General features: G+C 43.5%; 1 protein-coding gene across 1 annotated transcript; it reads right to left on the bottom strand.

Annotated features, from left to right (window-relative positions):
- Positions 1–5,172: 5,172 nt before the first annotated feature.
- Positions 5,173–22,756, bottom strand: LOC111915979 (cysteine-rich receptor-like protein kinase 2). Its single transcript, XM_023911609.3, has 8 exons — positions 22,306–22,756; positions 20,803–21,221; positions 20,573–20,692; positions 6,818–6,933; positions 6,469–6,676; positions 6,154–6,385; positions 5,926–6,079; positions 5,173–5,618 (listed from the first exon to the last, which is right to left on the bottom strand). The coding sequence occupies exons 1-8, from the start codon at positions 22,686–22,688 to the stop codon at positions 5,352–5,354; spliced, it is 1,899 nt and encodes a 632-aa protein (XP_023767377.1). The 5' UTR covers positions 22,689–22,756; the 3' UTR covers positions 5,173–5,351.
- Between the last annotated feature and the right edge of the window lie 604 nt (positions 22,757–23,360).

The following is a 23,360-nucleotide window of genomic DNA, read 5'->3' as shown; positions in this document are numbered from 1 at the left end:
CAGGGCTGTAGAGGATTTGTGGCATATGTGATGGATGCGAGGGTTGTTTCAGAGAGACCGAAGTTGGTGGATGAGGTTCCGATAGTGTGCGAGTTTTCCAGATGTGTTTCCAGACGAATTGCCGGGTGTGCCTCCGGAGAGGAAGGTAGAGTTCGGTATTGAGTTGGTTCCAGAAGTTGCGCCTATTGCTAAGGCGCCGTATCGCCTTGCACCTCCGGAGATGCAAGAGTTATCCTCGCAACTTTAGGAGCTGCTGGGGAAGGGGTTTATCAGGCCGAGCAGTTCGCCATAGGGGGCGCCGATCCTTTTTGTCAAGAAGAAGGATGGCTTGCTCCGGATGTACATTGATTATCGTGAGCTGAATAAGCTAACGGTCAAGAACCGTTACCCATTGCCGAGGATCGATGATTTGTTTGATCAGTTGCAGGGAGCATCTTGGTTCTCCAAGATCGATTTGAGGTCTGGGTATCTTCAGGTGAGGGTGCGGGAAGAGGAAGTCCAGAAGATGGCATTCCAAACTCATTATGGGCATTACGAGTTCGTGGTGATTCCTTTCGGACTCACCAACGTACCCGCGATGTTCATGGATCTCATGAACAGGGTGTGCAGACTGATGTTGGATCGCTTAGTGATCGTGTTCATCGACGACATTTTGGTGTATTCGAGATCCAGAGAGCAGCATGAGGAGCATTTGAGGGAGATCCTCGGAGTTCTGAGATCGGAGAGGCTTTATGCCAAGTTCTCCAAATGTGAGTTCTGGCTACGAGAGGTTCAGTTTCTGGGACACCTCGTTAACCAGAATAGGATATTGCTCGATCCAGCCAAGATTGAGGCGGTCATGAGATGGGAGGTGCCGAGGTCACCCACCGAGATCAGGAGTTTTCTGGGTTTGGCCGGCTATTATCGGAGATTTATTAAGGATTTCTCTAAGATCGCCGTGCCACTCACCAAGTTGACCCGGAAGGGTGTTGCATTTTCTTGGGGTCCGGAGCAGCAGACCTCGTTCGAGACACTTCGCCAGAAATTATGCGAAGCACTAGTGTTAGCTCTCTTCCGGAAGGGATGGAAGATTTTGTGGTTTATTGTGATGCATCGATATCCGGATTGGGAGAGGTGCTTATGCAGAGGGGGCATGTGATTGCTTATGCATCGAGGCACCTTAAGCCTCATGAGTCGAAATATCCAACTCATGATTTGGAGTTGAGAGCGGTAGTGTTTGCTCTCAAGATCTTACGACATTATCTGTATGGGGTCCGGTGTATGATATACACGGACCACAAGAGCTTGAAGTATTTGATGGATCAGCCCAACCTGAATATGCGCCAGAGGAGGTGGTTGGACGTGGTCAAGGATTATGATTGTGAGATCCTGTACTACCCGGGCAAGGCTAATGTGGTAGTCGATGCATTGAACCGTAGGGCAGAGGGCGGTCCAATTCGAGACGTTTGTTTGAGATTGTCAGTGATGACCCTGGTGTTGGATGCTATTCGTGGGGCCCAGGCTGAGGCTGTGAAGCCAGAGAGTCAGAAGAGGGAGCGAGTTGTCGGGCTGGTATCGGAATTTGTTACCGACAGCCGGTGGCTTATGACATTTCAGGGCCGGATTTGGGTATCGTCTGTGGGCGGTACGTGTACCATTTTGTTGGAAGAGGCTCATCGATCGAAATTCTCGATCCATCCCGGGGCCACTAAGATGTTTTTGGACCTGAAGAAGGATTATTGGTGGCCCTGTATGAAGAGGGATGTCGCATGGTTTGTAGAGAGGTGCTTGACCTGTCGCAGGGTGAAGGCCGAGCACCAGCGTCCACATGGTAAGCTGCAGCCATTAGAGATTCCTGAATGGAAATGGGAACATATTACCATGGATTTCATCACCAAATTGCCAAGAACCGCGAGGGGTGTCGATGCAATTTGGGTGATTGTGGACAGATTGACGAAGAGTGCTCACTTCCTGGCCATCAGTGAGAGCTCTTCCGCGGAGAAGTTGGCAGAGGTGTACGTGAGAGAGGTGGTATCGCGGCATGGAGTGCCGATCTCGATTGTCTCAGATTGAGATGTACGTTTCACTTCCAGATTCTGGAAGAAGTTTCACGAGGAATTGGGTACGAAACTGCATTTTAGTACCGCATACCACCCACAGACTGACGGGCAGAGTGAGCGGACGATTCAGACGCTCGAGGACATGCTCCGGGCATATGTGTTGGATTTCGATGGGAGTTGGGACACATATTTACCCTTGGCAAAGTTTTCTTATAACAACAACCATCATTCAAGCATTGGCATGCCACCATTTGAGTTGTTGTATGGGAGGAGGTGCCGAACCCCTATTTGCTGGGGAGAAGTAGGGCAGCGTGTGATGGGCAGCACCGAGATTGTGCTTCAGATGACAGAGCAGATCCAACAGGTCAGACAGAGTTTGTTGACCGCTCAGAGTCGTCAGAAGAGTTATGCGGACAGACGCCAGTCCGAGCTCGAGTTTCAGGTCGGTGACTTCGTGCTCGTAAAGGTCTTTCCTTGGAAAGGAGTGATCCGATTCAGGAAGAGGGGCAAGTTGGGGCCCCGATATATTTGTCGTTTTAGGGTGATCGCGAGGGTAGGCAGAGTAGCCTATCGTTTGGAGTTACCAGCCGAGTTAGGTCAGATTCATGACACTTTCCACGTGTCGCAGTTGCGAAAGTGTATAGTCGACGAGTCGGCAGTGGTGCCATTAGAAGATATTCAGGTGGATGCGAGCCTGAATTATGCCGAGAGACCGGTGGCGACCAGGGATCGGAAGATCAAGGTTTTGAGAAACAAGGACGTGCCGCTGGTGCAGGTCCAATGGCAACATCGGAAAGGGTCAGAGTTGACTTGGGAACCGGAGCGTGAGATGCGGGAGCATCATCCGAAGTTGTTTGCAGAGTCAGACTTCGAGGACGAAGTCTGATTCTAGTGGGGGAGAATTGTAACACCCGGATTCCCAGGTATGATATTTTGTTCCTTTATTTTTGGGTTTTATGGGGGAACTCGGCGAGTTGGCGTCTAGACTCGCCGAGTATGGTCGCGGATTTGTACGCGAGTTCACAGCTGGACTCGGCGAGTTCATGAGTGGACTCGGCAACTCCATTGTTTTTATATGTATTTGTTAGATATTTTAATATTTGTATGTGTACAATTTCTTAAACATATCAATATATATTTTGAAAATATAAATATATTTAAAAAATTCATATTATACATATTAAAACCGTATTTATAAATAATAATAATAATAATAATAATAATAATAATAATAATAATAGCAGTGTTCGTGAATAAATATTGTTTGGTAGGTAAACTGTCATATAGCTCCAGCTAGTCTAGTGGTTAATATCATTGTTTTCTTTGTAGGCAGGAGACCCGAGTTTAAATCTCGCTACTCCGTCTCCTCTTTTTTCTTTTAAAAGTATTGTCTATCGCATTGTAACATCCGGATATCCACGTATTATATTTTATATTTTATTTTTGAGTTTAAAGGGTGGACTCGACGAGTCGACGCATAGACTCGTCGAGTAGGGTCGTGTTTGATGACTGGATTAATGAAGGGACTCAAAGAGTCAGAAGGAGGGGACTCGGCGAGTCTGCGCTGTAAGATGAAACCCTAATTCCCCGGGCATGAGCCCTATTTAAAGGACCTTATACCTCTCTTGTGCGGCTACCTGTCCAGAGAGAGTGCCCCCTAAGAGATTGAGCGAGTTGATAGAGAGATAAGGCCATATTGATCGATTTTGGTGTGTTCTAGCTAAGGAGAAGTTGTTCCAAGCAAGAGGAGGTCAAGGGAGCTGTGGATCCAGAGTTTTCAAGCCCAGATCTACACTATTGATGTATCAAATCGAGTTCCCTTCTGTTTTGGGTTAAGAGCTATGATCTAGGGTTTTCTATACCCCCTTTTTGAGCTTGTTATGTTGATTTCATGGTCCCTTGTGGTGTTGGACTTCGGATCTGGACCGAAAGAGGTCCAGAGAGCTTTCCCCAACCTGCTTTATGTTGGGTTAAGGAAGAAAAGAGTCTAGATTGCCATTATAGAAGCCTTTTGGCCAAAAATAGCCTTGTACACGTTGCATGTGGGTCTGGTCAAAATTTGACCGTTGACCGAAGTTGACTTCGTTGACTTTTAGGGTTTAGTCAATGTTTGGACTTATGAGCCATTAGAGGGGTAGAATGGTCTTTTACCCTTCTTAGAGAACTTATAGAGGGGGGTTAGCCTGGCCTTTAGGAGCTGTATTAATTAGAGTAATTATTTATGTGATTAGGCGGAGGCTAGTGCAGTCTTTCAGAGTTCGAGGTTTACCGAGTATCCGAGGTGAGTCTTCTCAGTATACTTTACCTTTAGTGGTAGCCAGAGTTATGTGATTGTGTATCTTGTATGCTATGTGATATGTTGCACTGCATTATTACTATGTGATTATGCTGTGTGTATTCCAGAGTTTATAGAGCTAGGACCAGAAGGTCGACAGAGTTAGGACTAGAGGGTCCACAGAGTTAGGGCCAGAGGGCCCACAGAGTTATAGTCTTGAGTGGCTAATATGTGTTGTATGTGGTATTTTAGGGAACTCACTAAGCATTTATGCTTACAGTGTTTTGTGTTATGTGTTTCAGGTACCAGTGAGGATCGCAGGAAGACGCCGACATGATCCGTACACACTATTGAAGTTTTTATATGTTGATCTTGGGATTTTTTTTTATGGATTTGATATGTGTTACAATAAGATATGAGAATGTTTATGAACGAAATTATAAATTTTAAAAGTGAAAAATTTGTTTTGAAATTTACGTTGTTACAAAGATCTATTTAGCGCCTCCTATGTTGTGTTACTTAGCGCCTCCTATGTTCTGTAACCGGTTGTAGCCGGGATTGGGGCAAAAATGAACCTACTTTCCGGTATTTTTTGGTTTTAACACATCAAAAAACGGACTTATGACATAGTCAGATATTTTGTGTAAAATTGAGGGCTTTTATAATAAAAACCCTATGTAGCGATCATATTTGGTCTTTTTCATTTAGGCTTTCTACTCTCTTTGCCCTGCTCCTATTGGGCCCTCCTTTTTTTAATAAAAAAATGTTGTTCAAAAAAAAACTATTCTTTTTGCGCCTTTCTTTTACTTTATACAATGGTTACTACTTAAAAAGAAATATTTATTCAAGTTAAATAGTCAGTTATTAATTGAATATGTCAAATATTTCATATAATTTTAGTATTTGAATATTATCAAGTTCACAATTGAAGAAGAAAATTTCAGACTCAGAGTACTAGAGTACTGTCCTTCCATTGCGTAATTTACTTCTGTTGCCTTTTAACTGTATTTGTCTACGTTGGTAAGTTGCCGTTTCTATCATGGGCATTCTGAAAATCCACCTATGTGAATTCTTCTATCGAAATCAATGAAGGTAGGCCGAAAAATTTGTCTTTTCCCCAAAGTTGGCCCACTGGACAACATTAAAACAACTTCAGACATGGTGGGTCTTAAAGAAGCTGGTGACTGAGTGCACATTAGAGCTATCTCCACAATCTTCATAACATTTTCTTCATCATATTCATTTGGATATAAGGCTTCATCAATCAATTTGATATGTAAGCCTTCCTCGTATAACTTCCAAGCCTATCATCCAGAAGACCATGAAGAAAAAAAGTGGTAAGTCACAACTAAAGAAAATAGCAAACGTATGAAGGCGATTACTACTTGAGATTTACGCAAGTGTATAATAGAAGAGTGCATATATCTATCATGAACCTATTATAAAAATAAGTTGTAAAATATCATGCTTCTTCCTTTTCAAGAGGAAAGCTTTAAATTAAAGTCCATGCATGTAGCTATATATAATCACATACACTATTTCGACTAAAATCCATATGCTTTTGCAAAGTAGTAAGTATATAGTAATGCTGAATTTCCAAGTATAGATTACATGATCAAGAAGGTATTTCATTTGAGGCCCACTATAGTTCACGTCGCAACACCTCCAGCCACTAATGACTTCAAGGGCCACAATTCCGAAGCTGTAAGTGTCTACTTTCTCCGATAAATGTCCACGGGTTGCATATTCTGGTGCTGTGTAGCCCCTATGATATAATTTAGTATGAAATATATTATAATCAACTGGATCTATAGTAGTAGAACTTAAATAGAAACTTACATAGTTCCAGCAAACCGGGTGCTAACATGGGTTTCATCCTCTGGTTGGAACCTAGCCAACCCAAAATCTGCAATTTTTGGTTGGAATTCGTCGTCAAGGAGAATGTTGCTTGACTTTATATCTCTATGAATGATCTTGACATGGAATTCTCCATGTAGATGGGCGAGACCTCTTGCAATCCCGAAGATAATATCAGACCGTTGTTTCCAATTTAGAGATCCCTTTTTTTCACCTATCCATGATAATTTATAAGTGATGCATTTTTTTCATCATCATGTTAATAATTATATCCATATGTCAACATAATAAACGTACCCCATAAGAACTTATCTAGACTTCCATGGGGCATGTATTCTAGCACAAGGAGTAGTTCAGGCCCATCAATACACCATCCTAGTTGTAGAATAAGATTTCGGTGACGAACATTACTTATAAGATTTACTTCATTTTCAAATTCTTTTTTTGCTCTTTGCCCCACATGGAGTTTCTTGACAGCCACTACAACCCCGGTATCTACAGTGGCCTGGAGACAATTATTTTCACATTGTACTAGGTTAATTATCTCATGTCCATAAATTAGAAAGATAAAAATTATGTATCCCGTGCAAGAGATAATACACCTCAAATTATAAGCGCCTGATGCGTAATTTAAGAGTTTTGTTACCTTGAATACTTCGGCAAAACCACCTTTTCCTATTAAACACTCTTCACTAAAATTATTAGTTGCCTTTTTCAAGTCTTGGTAACTATAACTTCTTGCGCCTTTCAACTCCAAAGTATCTAAAGAATCACATGTATAGGAGCAGATCTGATTAGTGGGTGCAATCAAAGAAACAAAACAAGATATAAATTAAGGATACATCGAATAAACTAATTTCACTTAAGCTATGGCTGGTGAGTACGTTGGCGTACAAGTATGTATGTTGTGCGTACAAGCCTTCCATGATGTACGTTGAGTATACAGGCTGAGTACGCCCTGCGTACTCGGCAGACTTGGACTCTATATATCGTTTGGGCTTCGATTTTGGACCTGATTGTGTTGGACCATATTGGGCCATCTGAATTGAATTCATGGTTAGGTTGTTGTGTCTTGTTGGAACTTCTTGAGAGCAGGCCCACGAAAGGAATTGAGTCGAATTTGGAAAATTTGACCATATTTGGTCCTTAAATGTTTATTTTGGATTTGGGCCTTTGGTCATCTAGTTTGGGCCTTGGATTTGGGCCAAACTTGAGGAAGAGTAAAAAGGTCTTTTACCATAATTTAGACTCATAATGTGAGTCAAGGGCTAGATGTTGATGGGTTGCCATTGTGGTATCTGATAGTGCGTGGATTTTAGCGGATTTTCAGTCATAAATTATTCATGGGATTAGCTATTGATGGGGTGTGGTCTTGATATTGGCGGTTCGGGGATCTGTTAGCCAGCAACCAGGGATCATCTATATGATTCGGCAGTGCAAGGTGAATTTTTCCTCACTATATTTTTGGGTCGAAGGCACCAAGGTCGGCCCATTGGTTTGATAACCTGATATTGTCGATATGCTGAGTGTGGAATAAATATGCATGCTAGTCTGGTAGATCAATAGGACTACCCATGTTTCTGTGTGCATTATTACATGTATATGTTTGTTACTTGTTGGCATATTGTGTTGGGTTGAGGTTGTACTGCTTCGTGATGTAGCCAACAAACCCTGGAGCATTCCAAATATGAGTTGAGGGCCGGGTAGGGCATGCCAGACTCATACTAGGGCTCAGGTGCATTCTAGATATGAGTTGAGGACGCGTTTGGTATGCCAGACTTGTACTGTGGGCAATGACGGTATTGGAGCAATCCAGATATGAGTTGAGGGCCAGGTAAGGAATGTCAGACTCATACAAAGGGCTCATGTAACAGCCCGGAATTTCAGGTATTTCTTTAAATTATTTTTGGGGCACATTTAGGAGGGGACTCGGCGAGTTGGTGCATGACTCGCCGAGTAGGGCCATGGTCTTGGTCGCAGACGCGCGACTGGACTCGACGAGTCCAATAAGGGACTCGGCGAGTCGACGCTGTTCAGCTGAACCCTAGCCGTTTCGATTCTGAACCGTATATATTGATATTATGGCCGTCATGTCGTGTTTTTTTGGCCGATTGAAGATCCCCTGGGAGTGTGTGAGCATTTGAAGCAAGAGAGAGGACTTGAGAAGGCTTGAAGAGATTGTTAGACAAGGAGGAGCAAGGTGGTGATCAAAGGAATTGAGTATTGGAGGTTTGGAGACACAGGAAACACGTTTCCAGGTAATTTTCGGATTGAAATCTGTAACTTTTACGTTGAATGCGAGTTTAGGGTTTAGGAAACCCAATTAAGGGTTAGTTAGATTATATTGTTGTTATAAGTGTTTAAAAATCCCTGTAATAGTATATGTGAAAGTCCAGGAAGCCCTATATCTATATACTTCGAAATCATGCGAAATACAGGAGGCAGCGGGTTGACTGCATGGCGGGGACTCGCCGAGTCCAATGATCAGACTCGGCGAGTAGCTTGAAGATTCACTAGAACTCGCCGAGTTGTTCTTCAGACTCGGCGAGTAGCTTGAAGGTTCACTAGGACTCGTCGAGTTGTTCTTCCGACTCGGCGAGTAGCTTGAAGATCTACTGGAACTCGTCGAGTCGTTCTTCGGACTCGGCGAGTGGTGTCAGGATGTCTATACTCGTCGAGTTACCCTTTGTACTCGACGAGTCCAGTCAAGATTGACCGTTGACCTGTATATATCTTAGAGGGGTCAGTTGTCTTGTTTGATAAGATCATTAACTAGGGCTGTGGTATTATAGGGAACCTGCAGACTAGCGGATTGTGTGCGAGTAGCTCGAGGAGGTTGTAGCCTGCGTACTACGAGGTGAGTCTTCTCACTATACTTCACCCGGAAGGGTTTGACTGTTAGACCGGAAGGTCGCGTGTGTTATATTCATGCTATGTCTAGAGAGATAGATGCTTTATATGCGATGTGTGCTTATATGTGATGTATGTTTATACGGGCCGGAAGGCGAGACTTTATGTGTTAGAAAGAACGGTATGATATATGTGCTTTATGTGTTAGAGTATTTGTGTTATGTGTTATATATGTGTATGGGCCGGAAGGCAATTATCTTGTGGATCGAAAGATCCGGGCCGGAAGGCAATGTTATGTGGATCGAAAGATCCGGGCCGGAAGGCAATGTTATGTGGACCGAAAGGTCCGGGCCGGAAGGCGTATGTGGGTAAGTCGTATACTGGGGAACTCACTAAGCAATTATGCTTACTAGTTGTGTTTATGTTTTTCAGGTACTAGTGATGACCGTGGGAAGGCGCCGGCGTGACACGTACACACTGCCACTGTTGGAGATCCTGGAGATTTATTATTTTTATTTTGAAATAAACTTGGAATAAACCCCTTTTGTCGAATATTGATGTTTTATTTTTAATGAAAAATTTATTTGAAAATTTGAGCTGTTACAAATGGTATCAGAGCTAGGGCACGGGTCGATGTGTTCGACGGGGACGTCGAACCCTATAATGGGGGGTGAAAGTGGGTTAGATCTGATCCCACATCGGCTGGGAAGGAGAACTAAGCATTCCTTATAAGGGGTGTGGATACCTTCCCTATCACAACGCGTTTTAAAGCCGTGAGGGCAGCAGATCCCATAAGAACTCTGCAGTTAAGCGTGCTCGGGCGGGAGTAGTACCAGGATGGGTGACCCCCTGGGAAGTCCTCGTGCCGAGTGGCCCAAAGCGGACAATATTGTGATACGTGCCAGAGGGGGATGTTATTACAAATGGTATCAGAGCCTTGGTTTGAGGGATTCGGGTGTACTTTTGGGTGCAACTGAACTCAGACCGGGGATTTGAGGAAAAAAAAAAAAACTTTTTCTTAAAAATAATAAGGACATAACATTTTATAAAGGGCAAGGCGGTAAAAACAAGGGTGGAACAGTGTGTACGAGCAGCCAGCGTCCGAACGGTAAAGATCCCCAGAATACCTTACGATGTTATGTTATGCACTGAATTATGAATTGTTATGCATGCTAGAAGACTAGGTATACATGATAGGAATAGAATTGCCTGTTTTGTGATGCCTTAGTCTAGGGAGATTGCTTAAATGAGATATTTGGTAGCGTGCAAGTAAATAGTACATACTAGAAGTAGAGTACCCGTTATTCGGGATTTGGGGAGGAAGATTTGGGACGAATACTGATACGGTGTGGTCGGTAGTATTGGGCCCGTACTACCGAAGGCACCGGATCAGTGGAAGACTCAAATAAGAATTCCTGGAAATCGGAGACTGGGTAGGGCGCGTATTGAGTACAATTGTACTTGGTGGAGTCTCTGATGATTTTATGTTGTATTTCAGAGACATCATGGTTGTCACACGCAATGGGGCGAGTTCGAGCGGTGCGAGTGACGAGGAGATTCGTCAGATTATTCAGGAAGAGGTAGCTGCGGCGGTCCGGGCTGAGATCCCGGAGATGTTTGGGTCTATTAAGACCACGTTGATGGAGGAGTTTGAGGAGCGGTGCGCCGCAATTTCTGAAGCTGCAGTTGCTGCCGCTACCGCAGCGGTGGCTGCTGCCAGGCCGCAAGGGGGTGATTCGTTACCATTCAGGGAATTCAGCAACACGAAACCCCCTGAATTTGATGGGACGCAGGATCCGATTGCAGCCATGAGGTGGATCGCCGACATCGAGGGGTGCTTCTATACTTGCTCATGCCCGGAACACTTGAGGGTACGGTTCGCCTTGAACCAGCTCCGTCTGGGAGCGAAGGATTGGTGGAAGTTCGTGACGGTGAACTTCACTCAGGCAGAGATTACGGCAGTGACATGGGAGAGGTTTACGGAGATGTTCAGGGATGAGTACGTTCCCCCGGTAGAGAGGGAGCGGTTGATTCAGGAGTTCTTGACCCTTAAGCAGGGTACTGATTCCGTGGCAGTGATCACACGGAAGTTTCATGAGAGGGCAATGTTCTGCCCCGAGCTGGTATCTACGGAGCAGTCGCGGATGAGCCGCTATTTGGGTGTTTTGAAGAGGGAGATTCGGGAGTTTGTGTCAAACTCCACCTATCGCACTTTCACTGAGCTTCAGGCGAACGCCAGGAAGCGCGAGATTGAGTTGGAGACTCAAGCGAGGGAGGAGGCTGAGTCTCGGCAGGTGGATCGACGGCCGGCCCAGTCTCAGCCGGCAGCCAAGCGGATTAAGTTCGCTGGTTCGAGGGTGGGAGGTTCGAAGGGTCGCACTTGCGCGAAGTGCGGCAAAAGTCACGAGGGGGCGTGTCGAACCGGTGGTTGCTACAAGTGTGGCAAGGACGGACATATTGCCAGGGATTGCCCTAAGGGGTTTATGGTTTGTTTTCACTGCAATCAGACAGGCCATCGGAAGGCCGAGTGCCCGCAACTTCGTCAGGGAGCTACACCTACTACCCGGACTACTGAGACCCGACCGGTGAAGGTCGAGGCCCCGAGGGCTCGCGGGAGAGCCTTTCAGCTGACTGCGGAGGAGGTCCGCGCTGCGCCCGATGTTGTGGCAGGTATGTTATCTTTCATGTATTTAATTAAAGGTCGAAATGTTATGCTTATGTTAATGTATGTGTAGGTACTTTCCTTGTGAACTCTATGCCTGCTCTAGTATTATTTGATTCGGGTGCGAGTAGATCGTTTGTATCGTTAGCTTTTAGTCAGCACATCGGCATTAGTCGTGAGCCGTTAAGTCGGCCTTTGAGCGTTTCCATTGCGGCTGAGAGGGTGATTTGTGCTACGGAGGTTTTTCGGGGATGTGTGCTAGAGATCTTCGGGGTCGCATTTCCGATTGACTTAATTCCTATTGCGATGGGTGATGTCTGTGTCATTGTAGGCATGGACTGGTTGAGCCGATTCAGCGCTGTCATCGACTGCGAGCGTCAGTTGGTGACTATACGAGACCCTAGTGGGGGAGTTCTTACGGTGTACGGCGAGGGTACCCGTTCGAGATCAGCTTTTTGTTCGGCTGCTAGGGCGAGGCAATGCCTACAGCGGGGATGTAACGGTTTCGTGGCGTATGTGATGGATACGCGGGAGAGTTCCGAGAGACCGAAGACATTGCAGGAGGTTCCGGTGGTGCGCGAGTTTCCAGATGTTTTCCCCGAGGATTTGCCGGGAATACCTCCTGCGAGGCAAGTGGAGTTTGGTATCGACCTAGTTCCAGGGGCGGCGCCTATTGCGAAGGTGCCTTATCGTCTTGCACCTCCAGAGATGCAAGAATTGTCCTCGCAACTTCAAGAGTTGTTGGGGAAGGGATTTATTCGGCCGAGTAGCTCCCCGTGGGGAGCACCGATTTTGTTCGTCAAGAAGAAGGATGGTTCAACCCGGATGTGTATCGATTACCGGGAACTGAACAAGGTGACAGTTAAGAACCGCTATCCGTTACCAAGAATCGATGATCTATTCGATCAGTTGCAAGGGGCATCTTGGTTTTCCAAGATTGATTTGAGATCAGGGTACCATCAGGTAAGGGTGCGGGATGAGGACGTCCAGAAGACAGCCTTTAGGACGCGGTATGGGCATTACGAGTTCGTGGTGATGCCTTTTGGGCTCACCAATGCCCCAGCAGTGTTCATGGATCTCATGAACAGGGTATGCAGGCCGATGCTGGATCGGTCTGTGATTGTATTCATCGACGACATTCTGGTGTATTCGCGGTCTAGGGAGCAGCATGAGGGACATTTGAGGGAGGTCCTTGAGGTACTGAGGTCGGAGAAGCTATATGCAAAATTCTCCAAATGTGACTTCTGGTTACGGGAGGTTCAATTTCTGGGGCACGTTGTAAATCAGGCAGGGATATTGGTCGATCCGGCCAAGGTGGAGGCGGTGATGAGATGGGAGGCACCAAAGTCACCTTCGGAGATCAGGAGTTTCCTTGGGTTGGCAGGGTACTATCGAAGGTTCATTAGGGACTTCTCCAAGATCGCAGTGCCACTTACCAAATTGACCCGAAAGGGTGTTACATTCTCATGGGGACCCGAGCAGCAGACTTCCTTCGAGACACTTCGTCAGAGACTGTGCGAAGCACCAGTATTAGTCCTTCCTGAAGGGATGGAGGACTTCGTCGTATATTGCGACGCATCGATTTCAGGACTGGGTGCAGTGTTGATGCAGAGGGGCCATGTGATAGCCTATGCATCGAGGCAGCTGAAGCCTCACGAAGCGAGATATCCCACGCATGACTTAGAGTTGGGGGCAGTAGTGTTCGCCCTCAAAATTTGGCGTCACTACCTGTACGGGGTTCGTTGTACCATATACACGGACCATAAGAGTTTGAAGTATTTGATGGATCAACCCAACCTAAACATGCGCCAGAGGAGATGGTTAGACGTGGTTAAGGATTATGACTGTGAGATCCTATACCACCCAGGCAAGGCTAATGTGGTAGCCGATGCATTGAGTCGTAGGGCGGGGGGTACTCCGTTGCGGGACGTATGTTTGAGATTGACGGTGGTAACTCCGGTATTAGATACTATTCGTGGAGCACAGGCCGAGGTTGTGAAGTCTGGGATGCAGAAACAGGAGCGGGTCGTCGGGTTAATTTCAGAGTTCGTTACGGATGGGCGGGGACTTCTGACATTTCAGGGTCGGATCTGGGTGCCATTCGTGGGCGGTACGCGTGTCATTTTGATGGAGGAGGCACATAGATCGAAATTCTCGATCCATCCCGGTGCTACGAAAATGTATCTGGATTTGAAAAAGGAGTACTGGTGGCCGTGCATGAAGAGAGACGTTGCGTGGTTCGTGGAGAGGTGTTTGACCTGCCGTAAAGTTAAGGCCGAGCACCAGAGACCGCTCGGTAAGTTGCAACCCTTGGAGATCCCTGAGTGGAAGTGGGATCAGATCACGATGGATTTCATCACCAAATTGCCGAAAACTGCCAGGGGAGTCGATGCGATTTGGGTGATTGTGGATAGACTAACAAAGAGTGCACATTTCCTTGCCATTAGTGAAAGTTCATCAGCAGAGAAGTTGGCAGAGTTGTACGTGAGAGAGATAGTATCTCGGCATGGAGTGCCGACCTCGATTGTTTCGGACCGCGATGTACGTTTCACTTCCAGGTTCTGGAAGAAATTCCATGAGGAGTTGGGTACTAAGCTGCATTTTAGTACCGCATACCATCCCCAGACCGACGGTCAAAGCGAGCGGACGATCCAGACATTGGAAGATGTGCTTAGAGCATGTGTGTTAGACTTCGGGGGTAGCTGGGATGCGCATCTGCCGCTGGCTGAGTTTTCCTACAACAACAGCCATCATTCGAGCATTGGTATGCCACCTTTTGAGTTGTTGTATGGTAGGAGGTGTCGGACTCCCATTTGCTGGGGAGAAGTGGGACAAAGAGTGTTGGGCAGTACAGAGATCGTACTTCAAATGACTGAGCAGATCCAACGGGTGAGGCAGAGGTTATTGACCGCCCAGAGCCGACAGAAGAGTTACGCGGACAGACGTCGGTCCGAGCTCGAATTCCAGGTCGGCGACTTCGTTCTCCTAAAGGTTTCTCCTTGGAAAGGGGTGATCCGGTTCAGGAAGAGGGGCAAATTGGGGCCCCGGTTCATAGGTCCATTTCGGGTAATTGCAAGGGTAGGTCGGGTAGCTTATCGGTTGGAGTTGCCAGCGGAGCTGAATCAGATTCACAATACCTTCCACGTATCGCAGCTGAGGAAGTGTATAGCCGATGAGGCAGCAGTGGTTCCGTTAGAAGATATTCAGGTAGATGCGAGTCTGAATTACGCCGAGAGACCAGTAGCTATCAGAGATCGGAAGATCAAGGTTCTTCGGAACAAGGAAATACCTCTGGTGTTAGTTCAGTGGCAACATCGGAAGGGATCGGAGATGACTTGGGAGCCGGAAAGAGAAATGCGGGAGCAACATCCGGAGTTATTCGCAGAATGAGAGACTTCGAGGGCGAAGTCTAGTTCTAGTGGGGGAGAGTTGTAACAGCCCGGAATTTCAGGTATTTCTTTAAATTATTTTTGGGGCACATTTAGGAGGGGACTCGGCGAGTTGGTGCATGACTCGCCGAGTAGGGCCATGGTCTTGGTCGCAGACGCGCGACTGGACTCGACGAGTCCAATAAGGGACTCGGCGAGTCGACGCTGTTCAGCTGAACCCTAGCCGTTTCGATTCTGAACCGTATATATTGATATTATGGCCGTCATGTCGTGTTTTTTTGGCCGATTGAAGATCCCCTGGGAGTGTGTGAGCATTTGAAGCAAGAGAGAGGACTTGAGAAGGCTTGAAGAGATTGTTAGACAAGGAGGAGCAAGGTGGTGATCAAAGGAATTGAGTATTGGAGGTTTGGAGACACAGGAAACACGTTTCCAGGTAATTTTCGGATTGAAATCTGTAACTTTTACGTTGAATGCGAGTTTAGGGTTTAGGAAACCCAATTAAGGGTTAGTTAGATTATATTGTTGTTATAAGTGTTTAAAAATCCCTGTAATAGTATATGTGAAAGTCCAGGAAGCCCTATATCTATATACTTCGAAATCATGCGAAATACAGGAGGCAGCGGGTTGACTGCATGGCGGGGACTCGCCGAGTCCAATGATCAGACTCGGCGAGTAGCTTGAAGATTCACTAGAACTCGCCGAGTTGTTCTTCAGACTCGGCGAGTAGCTTGAAGGTTCACTAGGACTCGTCGAGTTGTTCTTCCGACTCGGCGAGTAGCTTGAAGATCTACTGGAACTCGTCGAGTCGTTCTTCGGACTCGGCGAGTGGTGTCAGGATGTCTATACTCGTCGAGTTACCCTTTGTACTCGACGAGTCCAGTCAAGATTGACCGTTGACCTGTATATATCTTAGAGGGGTCAGTTGTCTTGTTTGATAAGATCATTAACTAGGGCTGTGGTATTATAGGGAACCTGCAGACTAGCGGATTGTGTGCGAGTAGCTCGAGGAGGTTGTAGCCTGCGTACTACGAGGTGAGTCTTCTCACTATACTTCACCCGGAAGGGTTTGACTGTTAGACCGGAAGGTCGCGTGTGTTATATTCATGCTATGTCTAGAGAGATAGATGCTTTATATGCGATGTGTGCTTATATGTGATGTATGTTTATACGGGCCGGAAGGCGAGACTTTATGTGTTAGAAAGAACGGTATGATATATGTGCTTTATGTGTTAGAGTATTTGTGTTATGTGTTATATATGTGTATGGGCCGGAAGGCAATTATCTTGTGGATCGAAAGATCCGGGCCGGAAGGCAATGTTATGTGGATCGAAAGATCCGGGCCGGAAGGCAATGTTATGTGGACCGAAAGGTCCGGGCCGGAAGGCGTATGTGGGTAAGTCGTATATTGGGGAACTCACTAAGCAATTATGCTTACTAGTTGTGTTTATGTTTTTCAGGTACTAGTGATGACCGTGGGAAGGCGCCGGCGTGACACGTACACACTGCCACTGTTGGAGATCCTGGAGATTTATTATTTTTATTTTGAAATAAACTTGGAATAAACCCCTTTTGTCGAATATTGATGTTTTATTTTTAATGAAAAATTTATTTGAAAATTTGAGCTGTTACAGCTCAATAGGTATGTCAATGGGGGCAAACGGGACGGGGAGTGCATCCCCAGCCTCCGCCCCCGAAATGTTCAGCCTTCCTACCTCCGCCCCCAAATCCCCTTTATTACCCTCCGCCCCGCCCCCGATTGATTTTGGGCTACCTTTTTTTTTAGGCTAAAAGAAGTTATTTATTTTAAAAGAAACTATTTTTAAGTAACAAATAACTATTTATAGTAGAATTTTACATCTTAAAAAAAAGTTATAGCATCTTAAAAACATTATACTAACAACTTAAAAACATGTTTTTTGATGAATTTTGGAAGCTGAAAATCATGATATTGTTTATTATGTTTATATAACTAATATATGTAAATATATGTGTAATTTATTAACGAGGTCTTATGGGGGTTTCGGGACGGGATTGCCTACCCCGCCCCATCCTCGAAATTAAAACGGGGTTTAACCTTGCCCCCACCCCCGTCCCCGCCCCCGATTTTTTTAAAAAAAATTCCCCCAAACTGGACGGGGGCCCCACGAGAATGGGGTCCCACGAGACTTTTTGACATCCCTAGGGCTCAGTAGCATTCCAGATACGAGCTGAGGACCGATTGGTATACCATATTCGTACTGAGGGCTGAACATTGGTTTTCAGTCTAATGACTGATTGGGTTGGGAGCAAGCCAGACATAAGTTGTGGGCCTCGGGGGCAAGCCAGACTTATGTTGTGGGCTCAAGAGCAGGCCATATATGAGTTGTGGGCCCGATTGGCAAGCCAGACTCATAGTGTGGGCCCGGGGGTAATCCAGTCTTTTAGCTGTGGACCCGATACATGTTGTTGTTTATGTGCTGGTACTTTGGGGGAAATCCGTAAGCTTTGTGTTTACAATTTTGTTTATGGTTTCAAGCTTTTCGGATTATTTGTGGCAAGGCGAAGGCATGGCCGTACACATCCTTCATTTCTCAACCGATTGGATCTTGGGAGACTCTGATTTTAAATCATCATTTGGAGACAATGTTTTTGTAAACACTTTTGTTGATAAATTGGTTGTTTTGAAAAGTTTAAACTTGTTGAAATTATTGGGATGTTATAGGGCATGTGAAAGAATAGTGTCTCCCATGGTATTTATAGAAACCAGTTATACATGAGTTTATGTGAAGATGTGATGAGGCACCTAAATCCATGTATCAATTGCTATTATGTTGTTCATTTAAGGATATGGCATTAAACATCGATGGAAAGAAGTTGCTTGATCTTGGGAGTTACTAAACCAAGGTCAGGGTGGAGGAAATCATGTCAATCGGGCCAAGAGATGTGCTTGTTATTGAGAGCTTGCTGATTGGGTTGAATTATGTTGTTCAAAGGCTAAAGTTCCAAAAAATGGTTGACATTGGGGGTGAATCCAGTTACCATTGAATTGTTGTCACATACGAGGCATAGTGAGGTTTTGGTGTAGACATGCAAGACCCCCTGGTAAAGATGTGTTAGCCTAGTAGTGACTAGCGGTTGCAGAGGATGAGCACATGGGTACCATTTGTACCCCTGAATTTGTTGACCAGAGGCTGCTATCAAAGAAATTGGTCGCCATGGACGTTGTCCTAATATATATTACCGCCACCACTTTATGAAAAATATGATGCTGGTTTTCAACAACTAGAATAGTAGGAGAGTGTGAGTTGTCTGAATGAGTTGCATGGAGATTTCAACTATACAGTTTGTTCATTCTTTTGCACTTCAAGTAGCATCATTGACCTAGCTTCCAAGAACGTGGATAGAGGTGAATAGGGGTGGATAAGATTGGAGATTTGGTCAAACTTTGGAGAGAGGGCATTGATGGTGTATGACACTATATTGTTTTTGGGTAAGATGCATCAATATTATCAAGTAGGTCAGTAATAGCCTTGATATTACTGTAGCATTCGGTGACAATGTTGCAAAGTTCATTGCCATTTGGTATCTGGCATAGTTGTCTCTAAACAAGGTTTCAAGGTTTCTACAATCTTGTCCGTTAGATACATTTTTCTTCTGATTCATCTATAGGAGACACTATAACATTAACACCCTATGGTGATGACAAATTCGAACCCTATGCCGACGACAAGTCGTCGGTATATGGTATGCCGATGACAGGTCGTCCCTGTCATTGGGATAGAGTCGTCGGCATAGTCGTGTCAACATAGGTCAATTGTGTCTTCGGTATACATGTCGTCGGGATAGCCCTTTCACGCGGATCGCCACGTGTCATAGCGACGACTAGTCGTCGGTATAGCATAAAAAAACTACGTCGTTTTGATTTTCTTGCACATGAAATAAAAATAAATGGAAAATATATGTTTTTATACCTATACCGACGACATGTTGTCGGCATAGATTTTCAGGATACCGCGCATTTTTTTGTCATTCCCGCCAAACTTGTACCGTTGACAAGTCGTCGGAACAGAGGTCCGAGTCAAAGTAATTTAGTCAAAGTTTTCAAAAGCTATGGCGACAACTAGTCGTTGGTATAGGTGTACTTGTGGCGACGACACGTGTCGTCGGGATAAGTGTCATCGCAATAGGCTGTTATTGTTGTACTGAGAGAATGTGAGATAGTATCGTAGATCCAAATCTTTACAATAGAATCAGTGTGATTCCATTCAGATTTAGCATAGTTTTATGGAGCTTTGTTGACCAGAGACACCAAATCCATTACAATGGATTTCATAACGTTCTCACCATGCATCACTATTTAGATGATCTTGATCTAGAATGAGAAGAATGTACAATTTAATGTTCGTAATTCTGTAGGGTTTTGTGTTAGGAAAATTAGGGTTTGCGGTGGAGATCTGGATACCCGCTTGGATCATGATATCAGTTTCCGAACTGATATTTCTACCTTATGCCTGGGTTACAAGAAATTCAGCCTAGGATAATCCAAGCGGACACCTACGTTTCTAGGCACAGAAAACGTAAGCTATTATGCTAAAGGGTTCTGTGAATGTGTGATGAAAAATGAGAGTTAAAGAACGTACATCTTCTGGAAAGGAAGAGTTGTTTATATACTAAACACGATTAGGGTTTCATTAGGGTTGGGCCGTCATTACTTCCTTTGGAAGCAAGTAATATTATTCCGGATTAGAGTTACCAAAAACCAGCGAGTTTCGTTAGTTTTACCATAATCACCCGAGCCAGGGGCTCTGCCCCTTGGACCCCGCTAGGGGCGCTGCCCCTAGACCCCACCAAAGGGGCGCTGCCCCTTTGGAAACCCCGGACCCGGGGGCGCTGCCCCCGGAACCCCGACTAGTCGTCTAACCAGCTTCTAACTCGATCTTATACATTCGTGTACTCCGCACAACCCCGTACATGTATTAGAATACAAATCATGAAAGCACCTTTAGCTCACATGTTAGTTCTAGTTACTTAAAATGACATGGTGACACTAAAATCACCAACATTTTGTAAGTAGACATAGTATAGGAGAAGATAAGGGATCAAAGGAAAGGAAGAAGGAGGTCACATTGGTTAAAAGGGAGGCCAATAACTAGGTCAGAAACTTGATATATACCATGCTAATAATAATATTTCTCCTAAGTAATCCCTTCTCATCAATCAAAATATGTACAAGATTACAGATGTTTTAGGGCCGCATAAACCTTATACATACAGTAAAATGTAATAAAATGGTTAATAATCTACCAAATTATCCCTAACATCCTCCCACACAGACACACATGCATATCCAGATGTGAGAGAGAGTATGTGTATGTGAATGCATCAGGATAGTAATTGAACCATGATATTAATGTGAAGGTTCAAACTAGAGATCTAGTCACATAAAACTATTATAAGATTCACTAAATGACTCATATATAGTAAGTTTTATAGGAATTAATATATAGCTTAAAAATACTACCTTCTCTAAAAGCCTTGAACTTTTTCCATCGCCGATACCACAAGGATAAAGCAATTATAATCAGAAGAAGAGCTACACTGCTACTTACTCCAATGATAATGCCAAATATGTTTGACCTCACTGTGACACAAATTGACCCAATACAATTCTCAATATTGTTATAGAGCTAAAAAAGATTGTAAACATGGAGTTTTTTAAACAAAGCAACATATAATTAAGAAAGTGCTCACCTTCATCTAGTAAAGGTATGAGGTTGATTGTCTGGTTATCTTGAAAAAATGGAAACTCGGAATACCTCATAAAGCATCCAACATTAATAGCTCTTCCTTCAGCAGCAGGAAGACAGTTGTATAAGCTATTATATGATGTACTCAAGCAGTCTTTGCAAATTACCTGGCTCACATTCTCAACACATTGTCCAATTGCATATAGTGTAGTATTACTGTCACCAACTTGCCTTTTAGATGCTGTGTAGAAATCAGAACTTCTTGGGGTAGCAACTCGAATGTCTGATAATAAGTCCTCTACTGCTTGATTGAAGGTTGTTATTGACTGAGATGTTGACTCATTACCACATATTCCTAGTGGGGCGATAGAAGCATCTAAACTACCTTCTGGGTCATCATAAAATTGGTCGTAGTTCTCAAATCTTAATCAACATAAAAGATGTATCAATAAAAATATACAAAAACTTGAGAATCTTCTGTCAAACTAATTGATAAAATATAAAACTCTGAATTTATTAGCGATAAATACAATATCATTAATTTTTATTGATAACAGATTGAACTTTGTTACCTCTCCATGAAAGACAAATCTTACTATTAATATATGTATTATATTTACAGTTAGGATGAATCTCTTTGTATATGTATGTCGGGTCAAGGCCTGTTGTATTGTATTTATATCATTTGATGAGCAATTTTTCAGTTATGGTAAAAATAGTAATTAAATCTATAATGCTTTACCCTTAGCCAGTGTTGCAATATGCCATCACAAGACCCCACTTTTTTAACTAATTAACCACTAGTCTTCGGTTTCCTATCGGTTCCCTATAATCTTCTTTAAATTGTTTTATAACAAAACACTAGTCTATAGATATATCGTGAATAGTTTTTAATTTTTAAAGATGGAAAAAATGAGAAGACATATTTTAAATCTCCAAAAAGATTTACATTTATGTATAAGGAAATTTATAAGTACATCTTTCTTTTACTTGCTATTACACCACCAAGAGAAAGGTTCTTAATTTACTATATATGTTTGTTCATAAGTTAATGGTTGAAACAGACGTATAATACGACTAGAATTTTATATTTAAAACCCCTCTTCACATATAACTATTCTGACAATCAATAATGACTGCTAGTGGATTTAATGACTATTTGAACGTTGACCAATATATAATTCACCATATTCGTCTATTTCATGTACACTGATTGATACGTGCGCATGTCAACTTTACAATTAGAGATTTTTATATAATAAACAATATGTGTAGTATGTACAACGCGTGGACATAATAATTAAGAACTGTATTACTATATCCTTTTAAATTTCTTGCACATTTGATTAACATTGCTTTTTTTAGTACAATAACTTAGCATTACCCGCTATGTATGACAACTGAAAACAATGATTATCGATAAACAAATCTCAAACAGAACCTCGTAAAGAAAAAACAATTTTATTTTATTTAATAATTTAAAAAGAACTGAAAGAATAGTACTCACCTGAGAAAGCAGTTATCGAGATAGACAGTAGCACCATTCGCAGAACCACATGTTTCAACTACAGATACGGATACATCAAAGCAATCCAAACACCGGGCTGCTGAGAGATAGTTCCGGCACTGGGCGAGTGCATACACAGCATCCCCGTTTTCCAAGTTCTGGGCTCTGGCGTAATAAACACCAGCTTTTGACAACTGGCTTCTGAGTTGAGAAAACGAAGAGTGAAGGTTCCTAGAAAAACTTGTAGGAGACATCGCATCATTGCTGCCACAGTAAAATCTAAGGGGCGTGTTGGTATTGCTATCGTTGGTGATGGATTGTGCAACTCCTACCTTCACAACCACTACTAATACAATTAGAACGGCCACCACTAAAGCTGGCATCCTGTTTCTCCCCTCTTAATTTGCTCTCCTGTGATCGTGTCTGCTAGATTATATGAATAATACCGCAGAGAGAAGATAGGTATAGCTCCATAAATAGTCAATTTAAGGGAAAATGTGAAATATTTAAGTCAACACTGCTGTATCACATTTTATGTTTTTAACTTAACAAAAATGCGCTGCCAAATTACGATTTGTGAAAGAAAAAGATGGAAAATAATCATAAAACCAATTGATGTGGTTAATTCATTGTGACAAAAGGTTGATAATACACTAGTACAAAAACAATTTGTTGTTGCGGTTAAAATGATTAATTGATATGAGTATTGAATTGCATTAACAAATATGGCATTAAAAAAATACTCTCATTTAACGGTGCATTTATAAAATTACTGCATCAAAAAATAGCCAAAACTATAAAACAGAGAGCAATATTTCTCATATTCTGTATATTCATCTTCTTGGCAAAAAACCCAATTTATACACAAAGTTAAAGTGAAAAAAAGGAAACAATCCTATAACAAGAGGAAAAATAATTACAAGAAAATATAAGATACGAGAGGATCAATGTGAATAAATCTCATATTTATCTTTATAGGGAAGCTCTCGACAACATTCCCCCTGGAGAATGAGTATCAATCATTCCCAGCTTGTTAAGAGAGCTTTGAAAAACTC

Source organism: Lactuca sativa, chromosome 2 (assembly GCF_002870075.4).
Source record: "Lactuca sativa cultivar Salinas chromosome 2, Lsat_Salinas_v11, whole genome shotgun sequence".
In the NCBI taxonomy this organism is placed as follows: domain Eukaryota; kingdom Viridiplantae; phylum Streptophyta; class Magnoliopsida; order Asterales; family Asteraceae; genus Lactuca; species Lactuca sativa.
This window is presented reverse-complemented; position numbering and strand designations above follow the sequence as displayed.

What these genes read in the sequence shown, in the direction of transcription:
- LOC111915979 (XM_023911609.3), bottom strand. Translation starts at nt 22,688, where the DNA reads ATGCCAGCTTTAGTGGTGGCCGTTCTAATTGTATTAGTAGTGGTTGTG. An exon ending in GTTTTGCCGAAGTATTCAAG is followed by an intron (nt 6,677 to 6,817) that starts GTAACAAAACTC and finishes AATTGTCTCCAG; the next exon opens with GCCACTGTAGATACCGGGGT. An exon ending in TGAAATACCTTCTTGATCAT is followed by an intron (nt 5,619 to 5,925) that starts GTAATCTATACT and finishes TCTGGATGATAG; the next exon opens with GCTTGGAAGTTATACGAGGA.